At 39.8% G+C, this 16,178-nt stretch overlaps 1 protein-coding gene and 1 long non-coding RNA gene across 6 annotated transcripts in view; one reads left to right on the forward strand and one right to left on the reverse strand.

Moving 5' to 3' along the window:
- The window catches only part of LOC120246647, a 38,450-nt gene extending 26,582 nt beyond the window's left edge, over positions 1-11,868 (forward strand). The window contains exon 3 of the long non-coding RNA XR_005532097.1: positions 10,795-11,868. This is a non-coding gene — a long non-coding RNA (uncharacterized LOC120246647). The remainder of the gene's footprint in view (positions 1-10,794) is intronic.
- An 874-nt stretch (positions 11,869-12,742) lies between these two features.
- RB1CC1 (RB1 inducible coiled-coil 1) overlaps positions 12,743-16,178 on the reverse strand; it is an 88,837-nt gene continuing 85,401 nt past the window's right edge. For all 5 annotated transcript variants that reach the window (XM_039254264.1, XM_039254265.1, XM_039254262.1 and 2 more), the window contains 2 exons: positions 14,884-14,954; positions 12,743-14,135 (listed from right to left, as the gene is read on the reverse strand). In XM_039254264.1, the coding sequence (XP_039110195.1) occupies positions 14,058-14,135; positions 14,884-14,954 (149 nt within the window). In that variant the 3' untranslated portion in view covers positions 12,743-14,057. The remainder of the gene's footprint in view (positions 14,136-14,883; positions 14,955-16,178) is intronic.

Genomic DNA, 16,178 nt, shown 5'->3' on the forward strand with positions numbered 1-16,178 from the left:
AGAATGATAGGCCAAGGGCAGGCTTGAATCTGTATGTAGTAAGTCATGATTACCAAAGGTTTTTAAGTGACAAACTAAACATTTGGATATAACAGTTTCGATGCTCCCGAAAAGTTGAATTTCTCCTGGAAGGGAAATGAAAACCCACTAAGAAATCAGTGGAATTCGCGCACCTGGGTGGCTCAGTTGGTTAAGCGTCTGACTTCGACTCAGGTCATGATTTCACAGTTTGTGGTTCCAGCCCTGCGTCGGGCGCTGTGCTGACAGCTCAGAGCCTGGAGCCTGCTTCGGATTCTGTGTGTGTGTCTCTCTCTGACCCTGCCCTGCTCACGCTGTCTCTCTCTCTCTCTCTCTCTCTCTCTTTCTCACAAATAAAAATTAAAAAAAAAAAAGAAGTCAGTGGAATTAAACTATAAGGGAACCGTTAAAGTAAGTAGCCTGTGATTTAGGTCCTGGAGAATCCACATTTTTATAGCTTTAAGTCTCTCTTTTGATACATCCTTTTCGAAAGTTAAATATAAAACACGTTCCGATTTGTTTAGAGAATTTCATGGCATCTTTTGAAGTAATTTGACCCACTCATCGATGGATCTTAGTACATTTCTTATTAATTCATATTTATTTTTAGTTGTATAAAATAGTAAGCTTTTATCATATTTGTAGAAACAACATTTCTTGGTGAGCTGATGACCGTTTTCTTTTGGTTATTATATTCGCCGAAGGTATGTTTTTTATTAGTGTGTGGGCAAATATACCCTTTTTTCTTTTTAATTTCTTCTCTTTGTGAGGTTAGAAAATCTTCTTTCCCCTTTCAGGGCGGTGACAAGTATTTAACTCTATCACTGTCTTGTTTGTAAGTGGTGTCTATAGTTTCTTTTAAAAGTTTTTTTTTTAACATTTATTTATTTTTGAGAGACAGAGCACATGCAGGGGAGGGGCAGAGAGAGAGAGAGGGAGACACAGGATCAGAAGCAGGCTCCAAGCTCTGAGCTGTCAGCGTGGGGCTCAAACCAATGAATCATGAGATCATTACCTCATTCAACGTCTGAGCCTCCCAGATGCCCCATCTATAGTTTCTATACCTCATCTAGATGTTATTTTGGGTGAGGAGCTAGGCCGATTTTTTTTTTTTTTTAAGCCAGGCTGATGTCTTCTCTGCCTTCATTTATGATGTGCTGATTTGGCTAATCTGGTCTCTTTCCTCTGCTGCTTTATGGAAGGGTTCTGTGGACCCACGTTCTTCACTTCTCAGGTGCTGGGTTTAATGACTGTTTGGCTAAAGGCAGTGAGAGGGGCCAGTGGGCTTGTCCAGGGACCGGGAACGAGGTGCAGACTGAGGTGCACTTGGTGGGGTTTCATCTGGGACAACCAGGTACCCAGACTGTGTCACAGGGAACCCCCCTACAATGCAAAGAAGGTTGTGGGGGCTGGTTTAAAGACCCAGAACAAATCACCCCACTCCTATTCACCTCTTACCATCATCAAAAATACAAAATTACTCTTCTCCTACTTATGCATATACCTCCTAGGCTAAAGCTACATCATGTAATTTGATTTAACTTGAACTTCAAAAAAATAAAAGCAGATCATTTGTTTTGAGCACTGAATCTTTTCTCGGGATGCTTTCAAGCATTGGAGCAATGCATTCTCTTAAAGTATGATACTGAAAGCTTGGCTTTCTCCATTTCTTCCTTGGAATTTCCCTTCTCTGCCATATGTATCCTGCAAGCAGACATAAACAATAAACAAACAAAGGGTTCTGTTGTCTAAACCTGCATCAGGATGGATTTAGTCTAGACCTAAAGAACTCCAAAATGATGAGAAAGGAATATACTTGTTTTGAGCCTAGCTGCCAGGCGCTGTTCTTTCCTTTCTGGAATTCAGAGCCTGGAGTGACAGACAGAAAGATGGGATGATACAAGCAAGATAGGGGCACCTGGGTGGCTAAGTCCGTCCGGCACCTGACTTCGGCTCAGGTCGTGATCTCGAGGTTTGTGAGTTTGAGCCCCGCATCAGGGTCTGTGCTGACAGCTCAGAACCTGAAGTCTGCTTCACATTCTGTGTCTCCCTCACTCTCTCTCCAGAGCTACAATAACTAAACCCCACCCTGATGAAAATATTGATGATTTCTAGCACCCAATGCTCCCTTCTACAAAACTAACTTCACCCATCACAATTCATTTATCTGTTTTTGAACTACTCATAAATAGAATCATTTAGCACTTTACTAATGGCTTATTGGCCATTTGGTTTTCCTCTTTTATAAAGAATCCATTCAGGTATTTTACTCATTTTTTAAACTGGCTTCTTTGTCTATTTTCCCCCTTGTCTTTTTCCTATTGTTTTGTAGTTCTTTATATATTCTAGGTACTAGTCCTTTTGTAACTGAACCAACATAGATTTGCTCTCACTCCCTGGTGAGTTGCAGATTCATCAGGTGGAGTTGTTGCACAAAAGAAATGTTATTTGCAGCAAATGAGGAGATAGATCATGGGGGAATAACTTCCAAAGCCATGACTCTGAGAGAGGGTGAATGGAAATCTTTATTTTTAGGCTTAGGATGAATATTTAGATAGGGAAGTTTTGTCATCCTATGTAGAGGTGGGCATAAATTCACACATACACCGTAAGGAAACATGCCTAAATATATATGTAAATGAGGCTGAGGCTACTCCTTGGTAGGGATTTTAGTATTATAATGAGGTAAAGGGAATTGTCGGTCATTCCAGGGGTCACTCCGCAGTCCATCTGTGCAGGTCTAGGTCAGGGGCTTAGCTCAACTGGTCTGGGTGGTCTGGGCTGGTAAGGCAGTTGCTATCACCTGAAGCGGGGTTTTGGGTTTCATTTGCCGGGGTTACCAGGTAAGCCCTAAAGTGGTTAAGGAAAAATGTGAGACAAAGGTTGTGAATACAAGCAGTTAAGTGAGTACAGGCGGTAAAGGTCAGGTCTTGAGGTCTGGTTGGTGACACTTGGTTAGCTGTATGCATTGAAAATATCTTCTCTTGGTCTGTGACTTGCCTTTTTTACTCTATGAGTAGAGTCTTTTGGTGAACAGTAGTTAGTTTCAGCGGAATGTAATGTTTCAATCTTTTAATTGCTTTTTGGGAGGGGGTCCTGTTTAAGAATTTTTTTGTCTTATTCAGGGAAAAAAAGCATTTTTCTGTTGTCTTTGAAAAGTTTTAGTAGACCTTTCACATTTAATCTCATGATCCATTTCAAATATGCTTTCTGTGTTTCAAATACGTTTCGTGCATGGTATGCGGGTGAGGTCAAGGTTCATTTTATTTTCCATCTGGTACCTTTTATTAAGAAGATCTTCTTTCCCTACTGACTTGCAGCAGTACCTCTGTGGTTAATCAGGTGACTGTATAATTGTGAGTTTATTTCTGGACTCTGTTTTCTTTTCCATTTTATTCTGTGAGCAGAAACCAGGACTGGATTTGTGAGGCTATAGATAGTCATTTCCCAGCATGCTATTTTTAGGTTGAGACATGAATGCTTTCGCCTTGATATAGTTCTTTTGATTCTTTTCCCTGATGAAAGGAACATCCCTTTATAAGGACAAAGATGGCAGTAAGCTCAAAGACATGCGCTGGTAATGGTGACCCCAGACGATTTTTACTATAAATTCTACTATGCCTACTTTTTCTAATAGAAAAAAATTAATATAAAAATTAGTACGTTCCTTAACCCACTGTTCAGAAAAAAAGTAAAATTACATGAATGCCTCAGGAGTCTTTATTTTGCATTACACAGAATTTATTTTCTATATTCCTGATTATATATGAACACCTACTAGAAATAGTTTACAAATGTTTTGGGATCTCAGAGAATAACAGTGCTATAATCTGAGACTTTAATTTCTATTAAGAGAATATTACATCAGTTTGTCTTTAATCTTGGTATTTAATACAGTACTTAGTATAGCTATTCATGAAATCTTATTTGCAATGTATAGTTTAAATTATCTTTCAATCAGAAAGGTAAATTTTTAGTTCTTGTTTGTGAATGGAAACATTAATTACAAGAAGAAATTTATTTTAAAAAAATTTTTTTTAATTTCTGAAAGAGAGAGAGACAGCATGAGCAGGGTAGGGTCAGAGAGAGAGGGAGTCACAGAATCCAAAGCAGGCTCCAGGCTCTGAGCTAGCTGTCAGCACAAACCCCAATGCTGGGCTCGAACCCACGAACCATGAGATCATGACCCTAGCCGAAGTTGGATGCTTAACCGACAGAGCCACCCAGGCACCCCAATTTATTTTTGATATATAGACAGACAGAGGACGAGCAGTGGAGGGGCAGAGAGAGAGGGAGACACAGAATCTGAAACAGGCTCCAGGCACAGAGCCCAATGCAGGGCTTGAACCCACAAACCGTGAGATCATGAGCTGAGCTGAAGTCAGACGCTTAACCGACTGAGCCACCCAGGCGCCCCAAGAGGAAATATTTTATGTACTTTGGCTGTCATATTTTCATGCAACTGATAGTTAAAAGTATTGCTCATAGTTTCTCTAGTGGAATTAGTACACCAGATTCAATTCTTTGCAAGTACTTAGTCACTGAACACTTAACGTCTTGTGAAAATTCCTTAAGCTCATCTCACAAAGCACCCAGCTCCCAGAAAAATAGTTTTGGCAATATATGCAGCTTTAATTATGAAGTTCTGGATTTTTTTCTCCTCCTTCTAGATTCACCTTGTGCTTTCTCAAAATGTTAGGGGAGCTTTCCAGAGGTTCCATCTAACAACAGAGCTCACTGATAAATGTCAGCTACCTGAGTTGTTCACACAAGGAAGTTTCTGTCGAGAGAATAAACTTAGAATAAGTGGTCACTGTCCCACAGAATCCAATTTTGTCTCATTTGCACCATGAAAAATGTGTAGTTTGTTTGCATTCACAATATACACAAAGTTAACACCGAAAAAGGAGCACACTGGTGACTGAGATCTTCTCTGATGTCCTTAGTCTGTGAAGATAAGCCAAATAGAGCTCGGGGGTATATACTTGAAAGAAGTGATATTAACTGATCACTTTTCCTGTTCAGTTATTTTTGAAGCATGTAAACTGATGTAAGAAACATTTAAAAGGCATTTTTCCATCAGCCCCGAAGATTTTTAAAGTTAAAGATGGTTAATGGAATTCTCTTGTTTGGAAATGAAAAAATAAATATCAGGGCATCTGGGTGGCTCAGTCATTCGGTTAAGTGTAGGACTCTGGATTTCAGCTTAGGTGATGATCTCAAGGTTTGTGGGTTCAAGCCTCATGTCAGGCTACAGGCTGACAGCACAGAGCCTGCTTGGGATTCTCTCTGCCCCTCCCCTTGCTCAAGGGCTCTCTCTCTCTCTCTCTCTCTCTCAAAATAAATAAATAAACATTAAAAAAATTTCTAGACCTGTACTTTAACCTGTTTACTGTGTAGTATGGTTAGTTTTCTAACATCTTTAGTTCTTGTCAAAACTAAGTTTCCATGTATCATTTTTTCCATTAAAATTATACTTTATTTAGAGAAAAACAGAATTTATCAAAATAAAAATGGCAGTATCTAATGAATGAGTACTTTTTTTTAAGTTTATTTATTTATTTTGAGAGAGAAAGAGCACAAGTGGTGGAAGAACAGAGAGAGAGGAAAAGAGAGAATCCCAAGCAGGCTCCACATTGTCAGCATAGAGCTTGACTCAGGGCTCAAACTCACAAACTGTGAGATCATGATCGGGGCTGAAATTAAGAGTCAGACACTTAACGGACTGAGTGCCCAGACACCCCTCTAATGAATAATTCAAAGTAAAATAGGGGTCCAAATGTTTAATGTTTTCAAAAATATTCTAACATATATATTCTAAAATTATTTTATTATTTTTTACTGTTTGAGAGCGTGTGCATGCCTGCACATGCTGAGTGGGGGAAGGGCAGAGAATGAGACAGAGAATCCGGAAGAGGACCCTGTGCTGTCAGCCCAGACCTCCATGTGGGGCTCAATTTCACAAACCATGAGCTCCTGACCTGCGCTGAAATCAGGAGTCTGATGCTAAACCGACTGAGCCACCCAGGTGCCCCTGAAATTACTTTACAATACAAACTAGGGATGTTAAGTAATCTTTAAGTGCTGCTACACCCCGTTTTTTTTTTTTTTTAAGATTTTATTTTTAAGTAATCTCTACACCCAGCATAGGGCTCGAACTCACCATCCCGAGATCAAGAGTTACATGCTCTTCCAGCTGAGCCAGGCAGGCGCCCCAAGTACTGCTACAGCTTAACTCTAGAATGGGAATTTATTTGTAAGTTCTTGTGTTAAAATCTTTATCCCAAGGAAAAAACAGAGGGAAGAGAACAGAGGGAGGTTTTGGTGCCTCTTCATATCCCTAAATATATCATGGCTGTCATCTGCTCTCATCTGAGGTGCCATGGTTTGACTTTTGTGTGGTTTTGGAGGTGGGCGGGGGTTAGGGTGGGCTTCTATACCCTGTTTTTGGACAGTGAGTAATAATAGCATTGATGGAGAAGACTAGGAAGACCGCCCTGCAACTTCTAATTAGTGTTTAAAAAGTACACAGATGGGGCGCCTGGGTGGATCATTTGGTTAAGCATCTGACTTTGGCTAAGGTCATGATCTCATGGTTCGTGGGTTCGAGCCCCGCATCAGGCTCTGTGCTGACAGCTCAGAGCCCAGAGCCTACTTCAGATTCTGTGTCTCCCTCTCTCTGACCCTTCCCTGTTAAGAAATAAAGTGTTAAAAAGAGTATGTAGAATCTTTGAAAAGTCTTTCTAGGACTGTATCAATATTTGCTCATCACTTTTCAATAAGCAGAATACTTTCACTTACCTTCTCCCATTGCGACCATGACAACACACTGAAAGGTTTATTTCTTACACATAAAAGAAATTCCTACAGGAAATCTGGGGCTAAAAAAAAGTTATAGGTTAGCCAGTAATTTGCTTTGGAGGTCCTATTTGAGCCCAGTTTTAAACACTAGAAGCATTCTGACGTTGCCCCTTGTCAGAATGTCGCATTGTGTCATAGCTATAATTCTAAGCAGAAGGATCTGCATAAAATTGGAATTCTCCAGAGGAAGCAAGTTTTCTAGATGTTTACATTGAAGTCTCCCCAAAAGATTAAGGAGGGCTATGTTCAGGGCATGTATTTTTGAGGCTCAACTATGGGTATTGATGAAGTGGGACTACAGATAAACCTGAGCAAAGTGCAGGACTGAAATTCCCCCATGCACAGAAATTAGAGACCAAAAGCATGGCAGACTGCGTCGGTTGCCCTGAGTGTGCGTCACTGGTGTGTTATCTGATTCGGCCTCGCTTCCTTGTGGCCTACTGGTCAAGTGTAATTGGTTTACCTGATTGGATAAGGTTCAGAGTTTTTCCTTAGAGCAAAGGCGTACGTGCTTCAAGGACAAAGGCTAAATTCAGATGGAGTGACAAAGGTCAACCCTGAAGACTCGTGGTTTCTTGAGCATTATCTTGACAACGTGGACTACTTCTGTAGACCAGCAGTTCATACTAATGTAAGAGGTTTCCTGCAGAAGAGCCAACAGGTTCCTCATCACTAAGGAACTATATCCTTTTAAGTTATGCTTGTGCTCTTAACATTAATTTGTAGAACTTTATCCAGGAAAGGGCCACAGTGACCACTCACCCCTTTCAGTCAACATCCAATTTTGTTATTATAGTAACCTTGATTAGATGGGCTCCCCCAAAACATTGCAAAGGACTTGAGCAAGTGCTATGCAAAGTGACTTTACTAAATTCACTGATATTAGACATCCCCCCTCCAATTCACCTTTAAAAGAATTGCCACAGTGAATTAGAAGGCATTTTGCTCTGGCTCTTCTTACCCAAATAAGACTTCTGAAGGTTACTGTTACGTGAATACACAGAATCATCTCAATGTCACACATTTAATAGAGATTTTCTGAACATCATTCTAATCATAACCGTTTAATGACAAGCTCTGTAAATAAAACTAGAAATAATATGGTAGTGGGCATTGAGGAGACATTTTAGTATGCCTAAATTGTTGGGATGTTCAAGATTTATAGAAAAATCTCACCAGGTTTTTGTATAAATTTCCATTTCCAGGTTAGCTTATTCTAATAAGCAGTATAAAGAACATATGCAGGGAGGAAATCTCAATGGGCAGAGGGAGAAAGAATCTCAAGCAGACTCCACACTCAGCTCAGAGCCCCATGACTATGTGATCATGACCTGAGCCAAAATCAAGGTTGGAGACTCAATCGACTATTGAGCCACCCAGGAGCCCCCTAGGATTTGAAGTCCAGTTGAGGCAACATGGATTTGGTTGTAGTCTCACAGAGAATTTCATTACACTTTGACCATGGTCATAGCCTGTCTTTATACAGAGACATGGAAAGTTAGTCCTACGATTCGTTCATTTATTTTTTGGGAAACAGCTTGAGTAAAGACATTTAGAAGACAGAGAAGCACAGGCTGCCTGTGGGGTGATGAGTAATTTGTAATAAGACACCTCGGATATGCTGGGAAAGTGGAGAGATTTCTTCCTGACGTTCAAGTTGCATCCACAAACCTGTACCCACCTTTTACTGTTGTGAACTAGTAATTATCACTTAGTTCGTGGTGTGGGATTCAACTATCTTAACTGTAAATACCCTATTGATAATAGCAAATAGCCAGTTATTCAATAAATCGGAACTTGAGTGAAAGCCTCACAGTTGTTCACAGTTCTCACCAATGTGGAGGTGCTTTGGGAAATAGTGGGTACCAAAGTTGGATGGTGACTTGCCTGGCACTCCAGATCCCCATGGACATCAGGATGAGCGATGACAAAATTCTTGTAGAATTTCTGAATGCTGTTATATTAAGGCAATTAAATTAAAAATATTTTAAATTGTGCACAGTTGCTTGTAGTGCTGTTAGGACTCCTCTGGGAGAGCAGGGGCTCCTGGGTGGCTCAGTCAGTTAAGTGTCATGGACTTTTGATCTCAGCTCAGATCTTAATCTCAGGGTTGTGAGTTCAAGCCCTGCACTGGCCTACACACAGGGAGCCTACGTAAACTCTTCTGGCAACATTTCCAGAGTGCAAGATGGCCAAAGTTGAAAAAGCTGCTCACTTAGTTTCTTGTATTCAATGCTACAGGCCAAATTTGAGGAATATTCATAAAAACATGTTTCTTAAGGATTTAGTTATGTATATGGTGGCATGAAACAGGGCAAAGCATACATTTCTCCTAGACTGTGTCTAACCTGTTTTAAAAGTTAATACCTACATATATGGTGACAGCTCCAGAAATCATACTTTTTAACAAACGTTTGAGAGAGAGAAAGAGAATGAGGAGGAGGAGGGGCAGAGAGGGAGAGGGAGAATCCCAAGCAGGCTCCATGCTGTCAGCACAGAGCCTGATGGAGGGCTTGATTTCACCAGCTGTGAGATTACCGGAGCCAAAATTAAGAGTTGATTGTTTTACTGACTGAGCCCCCCAGGTACCCCCAGAATTCACAATTTTGAACAGGCTGGATAAAGAGATAAACTTGTATATAATTTTAACTGAAATAGCTGAGAATTCAGGTATCATATACGCTACTGAGATTTGGCTTTCCACTTGTAGGCATTAAGAACTCTTTAAGAAACTGAGCAGTTGCGTCAGAAGCTTGAGCTGGTTAGGTAGACAGTCCCCGGTACAGCGGAATTCCAAAGAGATTACAAGTGACACCTGCATTAGCTAGTCACTGAGTAATATTATGACTGACTGGTGGAGGAATTAATCGGTGGCCTTTCTAGACCAGTCTGAGAAAGGAGTATTACAACATCAATTGGGAATTAGAATGTCTGAAGCATCTTTGCTATAAGCTTCCACAAAACTGGAGAACTTTTGGAAGCAACACAGAAAACTGGTAAAAAGTTTTTACCCTGCAAGTGTTGGAAATTCCTGATTTGCCCATATTATAGTGAGTTTAGTGAGAATGGAGGGATTCCTCCATCTAGCTGGCCTAGCACCTGCTCTGAAGGAAAGGGTGACATCTGTTAAAATGGCTTAAGACCACAGCATTTTAATGGGGGCACAGACACTAAAGAGGCATCGCCAGATATATTCTTATGTGACACCAACAGTTATTACTTTGATGAGGAGACTGCAGAGAACTGATCTTGCATTTTATTACATGGAGCTTTGCCACTTGTTTCCACTAACATGAGGACTAGTGTTGCTAGTAAGACTTATTTATTTTAAGGTAGGAATGGAACAGGTGGGGCTCAATCTAAATGGTCTCCAAGTGTGAGACACTTAAGAAGTATGTAAACCAAATAGCTTTCAGCTGACGGTAGAGTCTCATTACCACTATGTTAAGAATTGTTTGAAAGAACTCCCATCTTACAAAGATTATAAATTATCTAAAAGTATTCTCAAAAATTGGCCAAAGATAGCTTGTTTATAGTCTGAGAGTATGACTAATAATAAAAGCTATCGATTGGTGAACAAGAACAGTTTTAAGTGCTTCCAGGTTTTACTAGTAAGTAAAATACATATTTATGGAAATTATTTTAAAGTATTACCTAAAGTTTTGTGGTTTTAGACATTATTAAATCACATGCTATTCTTTAAAAAAAAAAAGGCTATCCATAACTATTTCTAAATATTAAAGGCCAATGGCTGTTTTGCACCCAACCTCAGCAAGAACTGTGGTGGTGTAAGAAAGACCATTCTCCCCCATGACTCCTACACTTGGAATCTGACTGGGTTCTATTAGTTTGACCAAAAGACAAGTGGCATAACTGTACTCTCAAACTTCTGACTTTGGTTGCCTGCCTTTTCAGAATGCTGCTGCTGCAGCTTAGAAACCCAGGGTGTGCGGACAGGCCATAAGAGGAGCAAAGCATCCCTGAGGCCAGCCCTAAGAAACCTTCAGACCCTGGAGTGATGACGTTACAGAGCATCCAGCCTGAGCAGAGTCAACAGCTGACCGCAGCCAGGTGAACAAGTAATGGGTTTGGAGCAAACCCTGACACAACACTAAACACCTGGTCGCGGTGCTGTCACTACAAGAGCCTAACAGGTGGCGCGGCCTGACCACCGGCCGGAAGAGCAGCGGAGAGGCCATGAACATCTGGGAAGTAGAGTAACTGCTACAGGAAGCTGGAAAGATGATGACATTTTGTAAGCAGCAAAACAAAGGTGTGCTTTCAGCTGAAACAGAAAGGGTCAAAGTGAGAATTCGTTCACACTGGCTGTGTGTGAAGAGACGGTTCTGAAACGCACGTCTCTGGGGGACGTGACTTGATGAAATAAAATAGGAAGCATTTGAAAAGATCAACTACGGCAATTACACAATATAGCACGAGAAGAAAAAAACAATAGAAAAGCTTCTGAGGGCTATGGGCTGTAGAAAAATGGAAATGTAATCATAGTTCATGACTTTGCTCAGCGAACAGTATTTATAGAGTCATGATCATGTAAATGCTAGTGAACCAGTTGGAAAGTAACAGTAAATTACTGGAAAATAGCAGAGAAAGTTCTTACGGAGTAACTACAATTTCATATAAGAAAATAAATCGATAAATTGTTTATCAAGATAATTGCAGTATAGTCCTATTATCTGGCATAGAAGCTAAAAAGGCTAAAAAGCAAAATTTCACCGCTAGGTGGCACAACTAACAAATGGAACAGAAGTATGGGAGAGTATTAATTTTTTGGAAAGCATTGCACATGTTTTATGCCATGGTAATTTCAAAAATAAAGTTTGGATAATTTTTGCTCCTTCTGTTAGCATATGCAGAGGTATCATTGCAAAAATCAATAGAACTATCCATATAATTCACGTGTGCTTACATTGTACTTGCAGTAAAATGACTTAAACATTACTCTTGTAATAAAGCTACATTTCTATTAGAGTTTGGGTAATGAGCTTAACAGTTTGTGATTATGCAAAAAGTCTTAGTAGCTAATATTTGTTGAATACTTAATGTTTTTAATGACTGTTCAAAGCATGTTATATATTTAACAATTTCATCACTTAACCTTCAAAATAACCTTATAGGTACGTCCTTTTATACCATTTTACACATGAGAAAACAGGTTCATTCAAAGTTTATGTAGGTTGCCCAAAATTAAGGTTAGATCCAGATGGAACTCAGGGGTTCTGATGCCCATACACTTAGTCCATTGACCATAACCATACAAAGGTAAGGACTCCAAGTGTTTTGATTTCCAGGTTTCATTTCTCTTTTGAATGAAGAAAATTGCATTTTCTTTACATGTGGTTTATAAAGGGATACGTGGACAGATAGGATGGATATAAAATAGGATGTGAGAAAAACTATGAGCAACAAAATCCAGCATTAAAGAGCAGCATCAAGAGATGATGGCTTTCGGGGTGCCTGGGTGGCTTAGTCGGTTAAGCGTCCAACTTTCGCTTAGGTCATGATCTCGCGGTTCGTGGGTTCGAGCCCCACGTCGGGCTCTGTGCTGACTGCCAGCTCAGAACCTGGAGCCTGTTTCAGTCTGTGACTCCCTCTCTCTCTGACCCTCCCCTGCTCACGCTGTCTCTCTCTCTCTCCTAGAAATAAATAAAACATTAAAAAAAAAAAAAAAGATGATGGCTTTCACGTCATGGGTCAGGGCAATTGCGGTTCCACAGCGCAATGGCCATATGCTTATGTGCGTGAAAGGAGGCCCCACCAAATCTGCTTAACGAAACCACTCTGGATATAAAGTAGTTTATTGCTTTGGTGTTCTTTGCATTGAGAAGGACTGAATAGAAACGTGTGAAATCATTTGTTCATTTATTCATTAATGTTGTCAAATTCCGTTTTCTATACACTATGGTGTTTATTCCATTTTCTGTACTATTAGATATACATATTTAAAAAAATATTTAACTTATTTTAAGAAGAAATTATTTTCTGAAAAAGAATCATTTTATTATTGTTCTCCAGCAACAAACCTGAAACAAGCCTCATCCCCCTCAACTAACTCCTTTAAATACCTTTGCTCCAACAGCAGTGCGTCTAAATATCGATTTTACACAATTCTAGTCTACATAACACTGTTTTACCCTGTTACATAGTTTATAGGTAAAGAACATTTTTGTAATAAACATGTTTCTCTTTCGCTATGATACAGAACAAGATTTTCACACTTCCCAGCAATCACTCAAATATGGTAAAACTGTATCCTCCTTTAAAAGGCACACACACTTACAGGTTCAAATCTTTATTGTTTTAAAATTCTACATGTCTTTTACAATACAATATTTTGTTATTTAAATGACCTCTAAATGGTTAATGTACAATGAATATGCTTTTTTTCTGAAATCAAACCATGAATGACGATTTCATCAATATGATTCTTCTAACCCAAATCATCAAGAGGCTGGGAAGGTTTGAGTGCCACGTTCGAAACTCAAGAGCACACGTGCTTCCCGGTAGAACCCAGGTGGCCACTGCTGAAAGTGCTTTTGAAGATTGCTGACCATGGCTAACCCTGACATCAGTCCACCAAATTACAAGTTTTTGTTTTGAAACATCAAAGGGCATTTAAAAAAATAAAGGAAACAATTTGCTTTAGTAATCTACAGAGGCAAACTCAAAGTTATGATTATCTGCATGCAGTAACACTCCTCTTTAAATAGTTTTCCAGAATTTATACATTTTATAAAGAATGTGTTTAAGAGTGCAAGTTTTCTGATATTGATTTCACAAAAGGACAAATGCTGGTAATAATAACTAACATTTAATATCTAAGTCCAAGCTAATGTATATGTAACAGGCAATTAATATGGCTGTAACCGTAAGCCACAATGCAGGGTATGCCCTTTGAGAACATGAACTAGTTTGGTCCGCATTTCTAGTTATTTGGGTAAAAAAAACTCAAAACAAAACCAATTTGATTCAGCCAAGGGTTTTGATGAATTTATTGTTCCTAAAACGTAGCCAGTTAAAAAGTGAGTGATATACACCAATGAAGTATATTGTCACGGAGACCTCTGTATAAAAAGACGGCCTGCTGTTTCTGGAGTGATGAGTGAGCACTTTAGGACAAATCAGCAAAGTGTCACAGAACGTTTAATTTCTTCCATAGGTTATACTTTCTTATTCCATGACACAGCTTTCACTCTGTAAAACTTTGTCCCCAAAGGAACTTTGAATCTGTTTTGTGCCTACGAAGAAAAGGATTGAATCACTTACATGGTTACAACCAAACCATGACCATACTGCTCCAGGTTAGAGCACCAGGCCTGGGGAGCATGGGGCGAGAGCACCGGGCCTGGGGGGCGCGGGGGAGCGGAAGCCTTTACCCAACCAACCACCCACGATCCGCCCTCCCCAGGCTGAGAGCAACTGAACCACTAATCCCACCGGGAGAAAGAGCTGGCAGTCACTGCTGAACAATACAGTACAAAGGGAGCCACAGGTCACGGTTGTGTATCAAGGAACTGTCAGTACACAGTTTACGTTTCGTTAGGCTTTTGGAGCCGAGAGGCCCTGAACTGCTCAGTAGAGTCTAAGGACCCTACAGCAAGAAAATGCAGACGTTACAGTCAGATACATGTGCAACCATCAGATATTTTCCACGATCTCCTTTCAATGGGGGCAGCAGATGAAAATAAGAAAACAAAATCTGCCTTTCTGCACACGAAAACACTAGTAACTTGCTAGTCACAGACAGAAACGTGTAGTAGTTTTCATGCATAGGCTGGTGAGTGGTCGGTAATCTACCCTCTTCTATTCTCTAAAGAGAAACAACAAATCCTTATAAAACTGCTGGTCCATACTCGCACTCATTAAATTCAAGGTGTAACTCAATCAAGTTAGCTAAACGGCCAGCCACTGGCCAGTGGTTAAGTGGTATGCCCATCTGACTCTTCCTGCCGAGTCCTAGGTTTTTATTATCTGATGTAGTTTTACCTTTTTGGCTTGACAGTATTCCTTTTCCATGACCTTTCCAAGTACCCAGGGTCTTCTCGATGCACCTGAAGCTAGTGAATGAAATTGTGAGTTTCTGTTTAAAAGTAGTTATAATTACCCATGAAAACATTAATTTACAGAATCAAAACAGATGAATAAAGTTCTCAAAAGTGAAAAAAGGTAAGACTCTTAAAACTGAAATCCCTAAAAAATATTTTTTTAATAAAAATGAAATCATTTTACTTTTCAGCCAGTAATTTTAACTTTACTCACTGAATATAGAGGTAAATCAAATCAGAGAACAAAGTTCAAGAACTACAAATAATCTAAGAATAAATCATGAACACATAAATCTAGGAATTCTAAATTAGCCCAACAGCGCCATCTACTGAAACTGCTAATGAAGAGGACCATTTCTTTTTCTGAAAGCAGTTATTCAGATAAAATTTATTTTCCATGTTCAAAGCAAAGCAGGGCTTCTTTCTTTTGGGGGGAGGGCGGGGGGGACTTTTAATGCTAGTGCTCCAGGCAGGCACTGCACCTGTCTCACATCTGCACCGTGCAGCGCCTGGCGTGGTGGAGTTAACGAGGTCCGTGCACTATCAATAACGAGTAAGGGCTAACGGGCTCAGAACCAAAGCCTGGAAGGAAGGACAGTGCTTGTGTTAAGCAGAGATAGGAAATGTGGGAGGAGACAGGATGAAACAGCTAATCCTCAAAGAGCCCAAGTGTGACAAGCTAAGAAAAGACTACTCATTTTATTTTTAAGTTCATTGAAAGAGAAGCTAATAAAAGAGCTGATTTCAAAAGTATGTGGTCAATAAATGAGGTGCTTAAGGTAACGCCTTTGAGATTCCCAAAAGATGACAAAACTGATTTTTAGTCCATAAACATAGGTGGGAAGGATATAAAGATATCATGAATAAACTTTCAGAAATAAAAAGATATAGATATATCACAATAGAAACATAAAAGCCCCTGAGCCACAGGCTATGGAAAATGCTTTACAGAGAAATAGAGCACTTCACAGATGATTTGTGATTTCTGAAAAGAATAATCTAAAACTGAATGCTTATGTTTTGCGTCTGAGGAGTAATGGGTCCCACTGTCAAGGGCATAAAAACACTCTTAATATTCTGTATTTCTTTAAAAAAAAAAAAAAGAAGTGGAGAGGAGGGTAGAGTTCTTTGGCAAGTAAGACTGTTAAGTTCTTTTTCCGAGATTTGTGAGAGCCCTTGAAGAGGTAATGTGCCCTGTGAGCCTCTAAGGGTACACAGTGAGTGTTTCCTAGACAT

The sequence above is a fragment of the Hyaena hyaena genome, unplaced genomic scaffold, assembly GCF_003009895.1.
Source record: "Hyaena hyaena isolate Hyena2069 unplaced genomic scaffold, ASM300989v1 scaffold_475, whole genome shotgun sequence".
NCBI classification, from domain to species: Eukaryota; Metazoa; Chordata; class Mammalia; order Carnivora; family Hyaenidae; genus Hyaena; species Hyaena hyaena.